This window comes from Amphiprion ocellaris, chromosome 10 (genome assembly GCF_022539595.1).
Source record: "Amphiprion ocellaris isolate individual 3 ecotype Okinawa chromosome 10, ASM2253959v1, whole genome shotgun sequence".
NCBI classification, from domain to species: domain Eukaryota; kingdom Metazoa; phylum Chordata; class Actinopteri; family Pomacentridae; genus Amphiprion; species Amphiprion ocellaris.
In genome coordinates, this window is record NC_072775.1 from 26,054,498 (window position 1) to 26,068,202 (window position 13,705).

The window sequence follows — 13,705 nt, forward strand, 5'->3', positions numbered from 1 at the left end:
AGATTTACCCGCTGAAGAAAAGCCTCAGAAAAAAAAGTAAATTAATAATATAAAAATGTAAGTTTCAGCCAGGTTTACTGTGTGGCATTGCTGTTAAATTATGTATGTAGTGGATTATTCTATATTAATATAAAATGATTTGTTAAATTCTTGCACCTAAACCACAAAAATACAAAATACTAGAACCACATGCTGTTCACAGTTAGGGATTTAGAGATGCAATGATTGGCAATGATTAATCGAATAGCCTTTTGACATAAAATTAACTGGTAGTTAATTGGCATTAAGTGGTATGTTTCCTTTTTTCTGATGATACATTTATAAAACAAACAGATTAACTGACAGGGTTAGGCCCAATACAGATGAAGAATTGTAACACCATGACACTAAGGTAGATCGATAGAATAGCATAAAAACATTCATACAGTTATTAAGGGCATACAACAGTTCATACAAAAAGATGTGCCTGGTTCTTATAGACAGCATAGTTAATTTTTTTTTCTAAAAAAGCGAAACAGATAGAATTGACTAGCAATTTGTCAAGTAATAAAAAGACAGTAATTTTAAATAGTAATAACAACCTATAGTCAAACCAGTGATTCTGTCAAAATAAGAGACATAAATTAGAAATAGATCAAATAAAAACAAATAATAAATACTTAAGTAACAGTGTCTGTTGCAACTTAATGTCTTGAAAGGGGACAGAATGATTTTTCTCATTTCTTACATGGACATGAGAGGAAACAGACTTTAGGAATAACTTATCAAAAACTCAGCTCAGACTTTCATTCAGGAGTTTGTCTGCATTTCCTGTGTGATACCACTTACATCACAGGAGTGTAGCGGCAGACTGGACAGCGCAGTGCGCACAATTGTAACTGACTCACTAATCACAAGGAAGGTCAAAGGTAAACCATCCATGTTGTTTTCCTGTTCTACAAGCAACTGAGTGTCTGCTGATCCCACTGAAAGTCCAGGATGTCAGGATGGTAGATTTTTGTTGCACAGTCTGCAGCTGCTAAATAAAAGATCTTACATGTAGAACACTGCTAAATTGTTCCCATTTTCACCCATTTTTATGCAAGCAGGCATGGCATTGATTTTGAATGATCTCAGAAGTATATCCTCATCATGATCAATAGGTGGCACTCATGATCCTTGACAGTTTTGCAAAGTCATCTGTTTTAGTAATGAATTGTTCCTGTATACAGTAAGTCATTAACATATTGTCTTGTCTTAACTACATTTTACCATATTTGAGTTTGTTTCATTTATAACATGTTTCAAATTTCATTCTCTGTTTGTTATATCCTAAATAATTAAATTAAATCGAAAAATATAAAAGCAGAAATTCTGCCGTTTAGGTGTTTCATATTATTCTGGACAATCATACTGAGAGAAACAACCTTTTCCACCCCAAAACACTGTCTGTCTCCGTCCTTCATTTTAACTCTCATTCTTGGCAGCTGAAACTCTTATTCTGGCATTTATCACCTTCAGATTTGATTAATGCAACAGCACCCTCTATGGCACATCCCCCAAAGTCCTGCAGTGCATCCCAAAATGTGCTGCCTGAGCGCTCTCTCTCACTCCTGCTCTATTACATTACTCAGTCACTCCAAAACGCCTGTTGGCTTTGCATGCTGCAGAGCATGCACATCAATCCACTTCTCTTTGCATAAAGAGATGTTCAATCTCTGCAGTCTTTTTAACTACCACACACCTTCCTCCAAAGCCCTGCCATAGTCCTGAACCTTAGAGCAAGGACAGAAACATTTGTTTTCCACCTTTAGTCAAACTATTACCTGTCCCCTTCTGTGTGACCCAAGGATAATGTTGCTCTTTATGGTCTTGTGTGATTTAATGTCGCCAGAAATTTTTACTCGTCTTGTTGTTATAGCACTTGCAGTGGTGTGTTTCACTAAACTTGTCATTAATTGTGAAGTGTGTTATATTATCATCAGTTTCGCCATTCAGGGCTTCTTTCAAGTATATGTATGGGAACATTCAGTAAGACAAAACAGAAAGGCTTCTATGCACACCAATTTTTGTATGTGCAGTCACCACTTTGGATTGTCAAAATAGCCAAAAAATGGAATGCTGGCTTTCCATATTTGTCACTCATCAAATTCTATTGATGTTAGAGGCCTTAAAAGTTGGTAAAATGTTTTTTAAAGATAATGTTTTTAACAGAACATTTGGCTACACAGAAACTTAAATCTTGCATTTGAAATTTTTTTCACTTTTTTCCCATTTTTAAGGACCAATGATTCCAAGTTTGGCCTCTGCTGGAGGCATTTGATCATTTGGATCTACTTTAAACTATTTTGTGATGATGGAAAAAAATTTCAGGTCTGAAAATTTTGCCAAAATATTTTGCAGAACTTGTCCCAAATAACATAAAAAGTAAACTATCAACACCACAATCTGAAATGATCACCAAATTCATCAGGGGATCATCAAACTTATCAAGATTCATTATCTTGGAAACAAGAATGTGTATATGTTGTGCCAGTCCACCTAGCAGACTGTGAGATTTTTAACCGGATAAATGAAAAAACTGCCCTGCTGGTGGTGATAAATTCAGTAAAAGCATCATGGATGTTTGCACAAAATTGCAATTACTGTTGAGACATTTTAGTGTAGTGCAGTAGTAAACCAACCAACCAACAGACTGGCACTGGCATCCCCTAAGGCTGAGTAGCACAACAGTCCAGCCTAAACAACAGTCCAGCCTTTTAAACATAGTACAATAGTAATAAACAATTTGTATATCCAGCAAGAATTACACAATTTCAGAAACCCACATCACATAATGTTGTGAGACTTTTGGGTTTGTTGGACATCAGAGCAGTCAAAAAGCAGTTTTCCTCTTCCAGTTGTAGCTGCACATAATGGACAGTCAGGCTTCTCGGAGCCAGCTAGCCCATTAGCCTGGGCTAATGCATCCAGGACTGCCTGCCATGCACTGGCCATCACTCCAGACTGGATCTGGTTTCACACAGAAGCCGCCTCATCTCTTTTTGCTTGGGGCAAAAATATGACCTCTGAGAAACCACACAGATCGGATCATAGAGGAGCTGTTGTTGGATGTAATGCAGAGAATGGGCTTTTTCTCTCCCATACTAATAAGTTTGTGTCTTTCTTGCTAGAGGTTACAAGATCAAAAACATCTTTGATACAAAGAACAGTAAGTGGCAAAATGGACGACTTTTTCAGGGTCGTTATGGACAAATGTGTTGAGGAGGGACTGTGCAAGGTTAGGATACTCTGAAAGGTTTTGCAATAGAAAATTGTGAAATGCAAGATGTGTAGAGTAAGCCATATCAGATTTCTGTTTCTCCTGAAAATGTAAAGTAGGTATTGGCTCAATCAGAGGGTGAAATTGTTTTTGACCATGCCTGTGATCTTGGGTTTCACAGCTTTGCCTTGCTAAATGGACCGGGTGCACTAGGGGCCAGAGAGGAGTGCGCTGCACAGTGCTCTTAAAAGGCGAGGGGAGAAAAACAACTCTAGACAGCCTCCCTGTTTTGTTTCAGGCCTGCTGCTCCGCTGTAGAGGGACAACGACCTGCAGCAGCCATGTATGGAAGCATATCAGGTTGCAGCCGTCAAATCAAAACAATCATCCTGATGGAGAGAAGGTTGAATGTGGAGGGTATGGTGACTGACATGAGGACCCTGATGTGATGGAGGGTGAAAGTTTTCCAGGGCCTCTGCTTTATTATACCTGGACAGAGTTTTCAAAAAAAAAAAAAAATTAAAAATAAAAAAACATATCAGGAGCCCACTAGACAAGTTGAATACTGAGAAAAAGAATTCAAGAAGCCATTTTTGTGACTGGGAACAAACCTTTGATCATTTGAATTCTTGGAATCTGGCAAACATTTCTGATATACTATTGCAGAGGGGGAAAAGGAAGGAAGAAGAAGAAGAAATAAATTTTACTGTATATTTATATACATATTTTTGTGCATAGAACAAATGAATATAACAAAAGACATGGTAACTTGCTGGTGGAGTTTAACTTTCAGTAAGATACAGTACAGGTGTCTCAACTTGTTGAACTCTTTTGTTTATGTTGGATTGAATGGAATTTTCCTCAAAGAGAAATGCTGCAGGTTTTTGTTGTTGGTTGTTCTGGAAAAAAAATCAAAACCAACTATGTATTAGTCCATATCTCAATACCTTCTGACTTCCTCACCCTTTCTGTGGCACTTGTCTGCATGCCCATTTTCTAGTGAAGACGTTTAGTCTGAAACAAATAATTTTGCTTTTGAGAAAGGCTAACTTGCATCCTAACAGCTGTGTACTATAGTTTGAAGTGAACATTACTAAAATAATACAAAAGACTGTATTATGGAGGGACTAGTTGTAGCTGTGGATTAATATAGATTTGGTTATGTAATATGAAATTTGCAGATCCAATGCACAGTATATAGGATTTACTTAATATAAACTACAGCGTCCCCTCTGATTGCAATGAATTTCCATATTAATATAAAACTTATTCTAATTGGAATAATGAACATCTTTTATATCAGATAAATTAGCCACTTTCAGCCGATTGGGAACTTTTTTCTTTCTATCCATATTACTTTCTATTGTAATGTTACTCACTGAAATGGAAAAACTCCTTTAACTGAGAGCTTAAAGCTCCAAACTGTGGCCTGACAGAAACAATGTCACATTCTGCAGACTTTTCACTCCATTGTATTTCAGTATTTCGGTGCCTCCGTTTCATTTTCTCTCACTTCCACCATAACAAGAGTGACTCATCTCACTGAAGCAAATATGCCAACAGTGCGCACTACCAGCAGGGTGTGTAAATTCCACACCTGTCCCATCATCCTCTCTCCCTCCCTCCCTCCCTCTCCTCTCCTCTCCCCTTCCCTCCCCTTGCCTCCTTTGTGCCTTCTCTCTTTTCACACATGCTCCCCCCTTCATTCACCCACACCTCACACTGAACAGCTTGAGGAGCAGCAAGCAGCGCTGTCTTGCTAAGAACATGCAACAGCAAACAGAGAATCCTGCAGAGAGTGATCGGGGTTTGAACACACTGAGGGCCTCTCCCTGTCTCATCAGCCCGCTTTTTACTTCCAAACTGGTAAGCTGACATTCACATCTTTAACAGACGCTTTTCTGACTAGATCAAGGTTGGTTTCTTGCTCTTTGGTCAACAGGAGTCACGCAAGGTGTTATGCAACAAACAAATCAATATCATGTGTTGGAATGACCCACTTAAGAGCATATTTTTGTGATTAAGGGAATGTTTTACTGAATATGTTGCTGCCAAATGTATTATAGACTGTTTTTTGACTGTGCTACTCTTTCTGTCTATCCTGCTCTTCCACACTGGAAGAGACCATTAACCAGAGAAGACCAAATCTGGAGAAGCTGAAAATCATGTGCGAGGGTTATTGTCGAGGCTTTGTTTTCCTGCTTATTTAAGCCCAAGATGAATCATCACACTTTTTCTCCACAGGAGAGGAAGAAGTGGCAGGATGACAAAGGCTGCAACTGCCTTTTCTTCTCCTTAAGCAGGCTGAAAAATGACATAATGGCAGTCAAGCTCAGGTAACTTCATTTAGACACTGATATCCTTGAAAGTAATCCAACTATTGGGTTGTGTTTACACAATCTGTGCCACTGTGAGACTGTGAAATCTAAGTCATTTTAAAAGTAGTGGTGTGATGATGATTTAGTTGGGTAACAACAATAAATAAGTGATGAAGATTTCACAGAATTCTCTTATTAATTTGCCCATTTAGTCCTATTATTTTTAATTTACTATGATTGAAGTATATTTTTGGGGAATGGAGAGATGGCACATGATCATGCAGTCAGATTCTGCTGTTTGATTAATCAGAAAGAAGCAAATTGTAGCATATTAAGACACAGCTGATACTTCTCTTAGAAAGAAGTTTATCGAAGGCTGCAGATTGAGGCAGCGCAAACGTGAGAGTAAGTTGTTTTCCACTGAGCGGTGATGTCATGACTCCGCTGTTTGGGTGGATAACAGTTTTTTCTGAAAACTGAGCCTATGTCCTGAGGCTCAGACAAACTCTATGAGCACAAACGATGAAGGTAGAAACTGCTCACAGGCGTGGAGGGAAGAAATATACCCATCGTGTGAAAAGAGAAAGCTGATATCTATGTTTGAAGTTGTTAAAACACTTCACACATCATTAAATTCACACAGACTTTTAAAAAACTTTTTAGGATTGTGCTGTACAAAGACAAACCTTCAGTCTAGGTGGCCTGCTTTGACCCCATAGTAATTGCATTTTATTGGATGGGTAGTAGCATAGTCCATTTCCAAAGTACATTATTAAGGTGCTATTCTTGAGTATTTTCATTTGTGATACTTCAGATCTCTTGCTCTACTATATTTTAAGAGAAAATAATGAACTTTTTCCTCCATTACATTTATTTACATGAAAGTAGCAATAATTACTTTGCAAATTGTGATTTCATACTTTATTTATTAGGTTCAAAACAGACTCCGGCACACTGTCTAACTTATAATTTAATTCATTAGAATTAGTTCAACATTAACCTTCCCAACAGAGTAAAGAGTGTCCCGCCTCAACTACCGGCAACGTAAACTGCACCTTAGATGTTCGTGCACCAGAAATCTAACATCTAACACACCTAACACTAACTTCTACATAATAATACAGGACTGATTCATGTCATTCTGCTGCATGACAAGCACAGCTGCTCTTCATATCACACATACATTTAGCTGCACATAAACTGTACTTTAACTAAGTATGAATTTGAATAAAGAACTTGGATTTGTAATGGACTGTGGTAATCTGACTTTTACATACTTAAATTACTGAATATTTTTCCCACCACTCCATTTAATGGGTGATGTGAGCCTTATTAACATGGCAAGAGCTATTCAGGCAATGCAGTTGAAAGTAATCTGAGTTCTACCTCTTTGGCCCACTCATCCCTCTGTCATGTAAGGGGCCAGTTTAATTAATTAGTATAATGCAGTCTGTTTTGATCAGCAGATTACCTCTGTTTCTGTGCTTGTAGTGAAGCTGGACTTCTCATTTGGATCAATCACAGCAAGAAGGCAGCCAGTGGTTTCTGCAGCAGATGTTATTACAGGACTGAGCAGGATTGCAACATCAAGCTAACTCATTGTCTCCATTAAAAAGCTGAACAGGTTTACGAGTTGTACAAAGATTCCTTTTCTTGCAGAATGAGACACACAGAGCTCAGGTTTCCTGCTGGGACTGCCACTCTGGGATGACTTTTCTGAAGATGCAGAACTTAGCTCATTAGTGAGCATTGAACCAAACAGGAATTGTTCACAGTGGCTAAGTTCAGTGTCTGACATGAAAGAATGAGCTCTTGCATACCTGAGAGTCTTTGCCGTCCCCAAACACAGAGGAAGAAGGATGCACGGGATGAAAAAGCACCTGAACTGTAAAACTAAGAGGAATGCTTTAAAAGTCTTTGCATGTCCAGACAAACATATGCAGTCAGTTTATTTTGATATATGGGGGTTTTATGGAGAAGAAGAAGGGAAAAGGGCAACAATGAATGACGGATGGTCTAGCCTGTGATTTGTGAAGTTCTTTCAACACTGTATGTCTATTTTTGTAGGGATTATCAATGAAATTTGTAAAATGTCTAATGCAAAAATGATTTCTGCAACAAACCTGCTTTTTGTTTGCTTTTCAGAATGTAAAATAGAACCACATCTCGTTCAAATTCATGCTATCAATCATTTTGGAGAGTGTGATAATGAGGCATTTTCTGGGTTGCGTACTCATGTGCCTACTGAACTGGATTCAGTGTGTCTTTGCAGAACTGGCTCAGTCCAGCAGGAACAAGAGTGACACCTAAGACATCATCAGTGATAACAGGGCCATCATCATTGTCCCCATTAAATCGATCAGAAGTAAGACACCAAAAATGATCACAAACAGCCTCAGTACCAAGTATTTCGTCAGGAATGGTGACATAAAAAATGATGCGTGTGTTCCTCCATCTCAGCGTGCGTGTGTGTGTGTGTGTGTGTGTGTGTGTGTGTGCGTGTGCGTGTGCGTGTGCGTGTGCGTGTGCGTGTGCGTGTGCGTGTGCGTGTGCGTGTGCGTGTGTGTGTGTGTGTGTGTGTGCGTGTCGTAATTTGTCTTCCTGTGTGGGGGTATGTGTCTGCCTGCACGGGAAGTCGTTATCAACAGCAGCTGATTTGTGCTGAGTAACACTTTACGTTGCCTCTCTTCATTCCTCACACTATAATAAGCTGTCAGTGTGTCTGCAAGTGTCTTCACAAAATTGGGATACAGCAGCTCAACACCTCTGCAGTCATTATATACCTGAATGGGCAGGCGCCGCATTAGCATAAGTAAAACTGATCATCATGAGACATGCTATTGATTTCGGATGCCCTCAGTTGTCGAAGTGCCATGTGAACAATTACTTTTCACCTTGGACCATCTTCCCATGGACTCATTCATTAAAAAATCTGCAGAGATGTGCAAAAACTAATATAGCTTGCTCAAAAAGAAGAAGGTCTGAACTGCAATAAAATTTCATATTGATTTTCATTAAATCAGTCCACACATCTGTGGTGCACAACTAAACTGCAAGAGAGCGTCCAAGTATGGAATTTTTATTTAATATATATGTGATGACTTTTGCTGCTTCATGGTACAATTTACATCATTATTTACTGTCTGCAGAAGGTGTGAAGTGCATCGAAGAAGTCTTTTCTGTGACACTGTGGTTAACAGTAAGGAAAGGAAAGAAACTGGTGCACATTTGTGCAAGTTTGACAAAACAGCCAGTTGCAGAGCAGCAGTAGCAGCAGTGAGTCATTAACTTGTGTTTAGATGTAAAAATGATTAACAGATGATAAACTTTACAAAGACAGATTTTATGTACAAGCTCACTGCAGATATTCATTTGCATAATGCTGCCACGCTTGCACCTCACAGGCGAGTATCAGCTTGGATTATTTCACTGCATTGAATGAATTTGTGACACAGCCTCAACTGAAACACACAGAGTTTCACAGGGGAACAAAGGTTAGGTTTAGATTTGAACTGATTTGCATAATAGCATGAATGTGTTGGTTTTATCACTTCCTCCTGTAACCGATGGCTTCTCTTCTCTGTGTTGTATTACTTCAGCCGACACATACGCCTTTTTTTTTGGAGGCGATCTCCATGTATTACAGCCCTTTACAGTCAATAAAAATGACAAACAAAATCTTTCGTCACGCAAGACTTGTACTCCTCTTTCTCAGAACACATAAACAAAAGGGGAGGCCAAAAGTGTATGTAGGGGTACAGGGACCCCCCAGCAAAGGTTCCGCACAACAACTGAGAGACAGGCCAAACTTATATATAACAATAAACCTAATAGCAATAAAAGAACAATAAAATAATATGTACATTAAACGAATCAGAAATACAATCTAGACATTGTTAATGTGGTAAATGACTATTCTAGCTGGAAACTGCTGATTTTTAATGGAATATCTCCATAGGGGTACAGAGGAACATTTCCAGCAACCATCACTCCTGTGTTCTAATGCTACATTGTGTTAGCTAATAGTGTTGAAAGGCTAATTGATGATTAGAAAACCCTTGTGCAATTATGTTAGCACGTGAATAAAAGTGTGACTTTTCAAGGAAAACATGAAATTGTGGGTGAACCCAAACTTTTGAACGGTAGTGTATATATATGGTATATCATATATTACTAATGCATATATATTTAGCCCACAGCCACTGCTGCACTACTGACCTTGTTACACTTTGTCATCTATACAATAAATGTAACATAATGCTAGCATCAAATTCAAGTAAAGGAAGAGCTTCATTACTGACTGACACATGCAGTCTCTTCAGTCTCTATTGAGTATTATAATTCCTACAATTGTTGTCCACAAGGATTACTTACATAGGGAATTGTAAAAACATTAAGCATTGACAGCTCTACAAACCACCTATTACTTAAGATAACCTTATTTTACATCCCATCAAGCATCAGTTAAGCAACTTCATAAGAATATAAATACAAAGGTCTCACACTGAAAGATGTGATAATAAAGTATATATCACTTTCAAAACATAAGAAGGTTTAATGCAATTAAGTTCATTTTTAAAGATGTCATCATTTATCAACAGAAATGAGTGACTGACAAATTACGGCTTCTACGGTTACGGTTCTAAACAAGTAGTTTAGGCTTTATTTTAGAAATAAAAAGAAGCCACAATTTGCATTTGAAATCTTATTATGGGGTGCAAAATAACTAATTGAGCAAAGGTAAATATATGGCCTATATGGCCTCAAGAGTGAGCACAATGATCAGTTTCTTTACTTACATAAAGGCATGTAAAAACCAAAAAAAAAAAAACCTGTTTATATGTTAAAGATGCAGCAGTATTACCAGCAAAGTACTGTTAAAATCAATGAAAAACTTTAACTTCCTTCAACACAATGCCTTCTCTCAAAGTTGTATTATATCACACATATTAATGAATCAGAAACGTGGCAGCAAAATTTCAGTGTTGCAGCTGCTTTATATAGTTCTGCTTACTTTAATAAAAATATTTTAAAAAACACAAGTTAATAAAATGTAAAGTTGGATCTTAAAATCCAAAATGGCTTAACAACAGCAATCAGATCTTTGCAACAACCTAAAAATTTATAATTTCTTGAAATTCCTTAGAATTGTTCTTAAGTAAGTTAATTAACTGCACTGCTTTCATATTGTTGCAACATTAATAATTCTTTCAGACATTCAAAAAAAACTAAACATATTAAACATTCCTTCATTACCAAAACCTTCTTTTATCAACAAAAAGGAAATGCATAAACATCCATGGTAACAATACTAACTTTTTAAAATTTGAATGTCAATATTTTGTCTTTAATTGAGAATTTAATGTTTTGCAGGGATGAAAGAACTCAGATGATGTACTTAAGTAACAGTACAAATACTCTATTCAAGTACTCCATTACTCTATTCGGAATCTCAGATGTCAAAAAATGCAGATTAAGTATCAAAACTGAGTTTACAAATCTGTAAAAATGGTTCCTGTGATATATTCTATGTGACACAGATATTTGTACAGATGCATCAGTGTGTAACGAGTGTGTTCCTGTTGTAGCTGCTACAGGTGAACTTATTTACAGGATATATACAGTTTTACACTATTCTGGGGTTTAGTCCCCAACCGAGGAATCAGGCCTCCTCCAAAGGGTCGCATAACCCATCTGATCCATCATGATTAATGGGCTTGAAAAGGACAGATCTCCTGGATTCTTTTCTCATATTTGTCTAATTGATTAAAAATGTGATCATTCCATCTGTCATATTTTTAAAAAATTTAAATTTTGCAATTGAAACCTCCTCAGGTATTTTAGATGTTCTTTCATTATGTAAAATCTGGTCCTAATTAGACACTGCCTTGGGTTACAAATTACCGGTTAAACCTCAAACATGCCTGTTTTATAAGACAATTACATATTATAGACCACATTTTTAAAAAACAAAGAAAAACCAGAGTGTTGGCTAAAGTGTTTTGCAAACCATCCACAGAAAAGAACACGAAACACTAACCAAGAGGAGAAAATAATAACAAAAAAATTAAAAATAAAATCTCGTTTCATAAAAGCAGACACCCAGACTTCTACATAAAATGTTTTTTTTCAAGCTATAGAAGAAAAATAATAAAAATTTAAAACTCATGTTTCTAAGTGGTAATTGAGGTAACTAAGGTTCCACTATTGTGGTAATATAATGTGAATAGTTTTTAAATCAACTAAAAGAATCTAATCTGTCCCCAAGTACTTGCTCATAGGGAAGTTAGATTTGTTGTGTTTTTTGTAGATCATTTGGTCAGGTATTTATCTTTTCTTTTTCAGTCAGGTAACTTAGCATAGAATATAATAATATCCAGTGGGGTCTTGACCGTAATACTGAAATTAGTCCAGTGAATTTGCAGAATAAATAATATTGTAAGCTCTTGCAATATTAATATTTAGTTTAATCAGGCAGACTTGTATTTGATATATTGTCTTAACCATATAATGTCTTAACCATCAAATTTAGTGTGGTACTTTTATTTTTTTACATTAAATAATAGCTTGTTCTAGAGTCCTAATCGTAATACTTTGACTTGTGTTAGGAAAACTCATAACATACAACAAATTTTTATATTAGAAAGCACTTTGGCTAGGCACGTTATCTTAAATATGCTACACAAATAAGGATGGCTTGACTTGACTTAATATCACTCTAGGATTTGACAGGCTGAGATATGGGTGAAATGTGTTTTCTGTTTTCTTATAGATATTGCATGTTGAATCTTTATCTAAAACGTGATTAGTAACTGAATATGTTAAACTAAAGTAGAAGTACATAGTAGACACAGTATAAATAGTCCAGTAGAAGCAAATGCACGACAGAAGACAGAACCTGTAGACACCAGTGTGCAGTGAGCTGGGTGTAATACCTCGACTCTCCACTGCGGGGCGCACAAACCCCACAGCTCACCTGAAGCAACAAATTAGAGCAATTAAACTTCTCCCTCCATTAAGTTCTCCTCCTGAGCGCCGTTAAAGTGTCACCTTCTCTCGTCCTGTCTTGTTTTTTCCTCTTTCCTCTCCTCTGTTTTATCTCCTGCTGGCTATAAGGTTACATTTGTAAGGTCGGGGAAGAGAAACAGTCCATTTATTTCCCACCTCGTCGGGGTGTGTTGGTGTCGGTGTGTGTGGAGAAATGTAGGAAGTAACTGACTTTCCGACCGGGACGACGAGGACATGTTCCTCTTCAATTTCTCTAAGAAGCTGTGATTTATACGAATTAAAAAGACGCCGAAGTATTGGGAAATCACTTTCTCGTTATTTAAAACGCGACAGGAGCACTTTCTTGGCTCACCTTTTTTGGAAGAAGCTCAGGTGTAGAAACTTTTTCTTTCCAAGTTGTGTGATTGGAGTTCGTTAAGGCTTCCCGGAGCTGCGGAAATCTTCCATTTCTGTCAGCGATATTTCAGCTTTTAAAGATGAAATGAGGGGTTTTCCTCGACAGGTGAGACTTCTTTTGATATTTTGATCCAGTTTTAAACGTGTTACTATTTGTCCCCTGGATAGATGGATATGCGGGAAAACAGATTGTAGTAATCTAGAGGAAATGTGCAGTATCGATGATACAGTGGCATAGTGTTTACATGTTGGTGCTGAGGGTGGAAGTGAAGCAACGCAAGACGTTTAAACACAAGAAAAAGTGCATTGTCTTGCACCTTTAACAAAATTTCCAGTCTCTTTTTTTCAAACTGCCATTGGGTGTCATTTTTTGTGTTTGCAGTGGATGCCTGCAGAGAGTTATGCTGAAGTTTGCCTTTGAGCATCAGGATGAGCACCACAGATGGAACAGGGGTCTCTGAACAGGATGGAGAGGTCCATGTTGTGCAGATCTACCCCAGGCTGTCCCAGGACACCACTGCCTACTGTCCTGTGCAGGTCAGCGCTGGGGACACGGCGAGTGCGATCATCCACAATGCCGTGGTCACTCTGGGCCTGGACTCCAGCCTGACGTACTGCTTGCTGGAGGCGAGGGAGAGCGGTGGAGAGGAGAGGCTGCTGGAGGCTGGGGACTGCCCCTTAGACAGAGTCCTGCTGTGGCCCCCAGAAACACAGAAGTGGCACCCTCCGAGCCATGGGTACTA

The 13,705-nt window shown here is 37.9% G+C and overlaps 1 protein-coding gene and 1 long non-coding RNA gene across 8 annotated transcripts in view; both read left to right on the forward strand.

Moving 5' to 3' along the window:
• The first annotated feature begins 4,970 nt into the window (after positions 1 to 4,970).
• LOC118469980 (uncharacterized) lies at positions 4,971 to 9,237 on the forward strand. The gene is made up of 3 exons (XR_004846972.2): positions 4,971 to 5,106; positions 5,485 to 5,576; positions 7,050 to 9,237. It is a non-coding gene; the product is annotated as an uncharacterized LOC118469980 (long non-coding RNA).
• A 3,350-nt stretch (positions 9,238 to 12,587) lies between these two features.
• myo9b (myosin IXb) overlaps positions 12,588 to 13,705 on the forward strand; it is a 35,702-nt gene continuing 34,584 nt past the window's right edge. For all 7 annotated transcript variants that reach the window (XM_023265633.3, XM_023265634.3, XM_023265635.3 and 4 more), the window contains exons 1-2: positions 12,588 to 13,068; positions 13,345 to 13,705. The exon at positions 13,345 to 13,705 is cut by the window's right edge and continues 466 nt beyond it. In XM_023265633.3, the coding sequence (XP_023121401.1) occupies positions 13,392 to 13,705 (314 nt within the window). In that variant the 5' untranslated portion in view covers positions 12,588 to 13,068; positions 13,345 to 13,391. The remainder of the gene's footprint in view (positions 13,069 to 13,344) is intronic.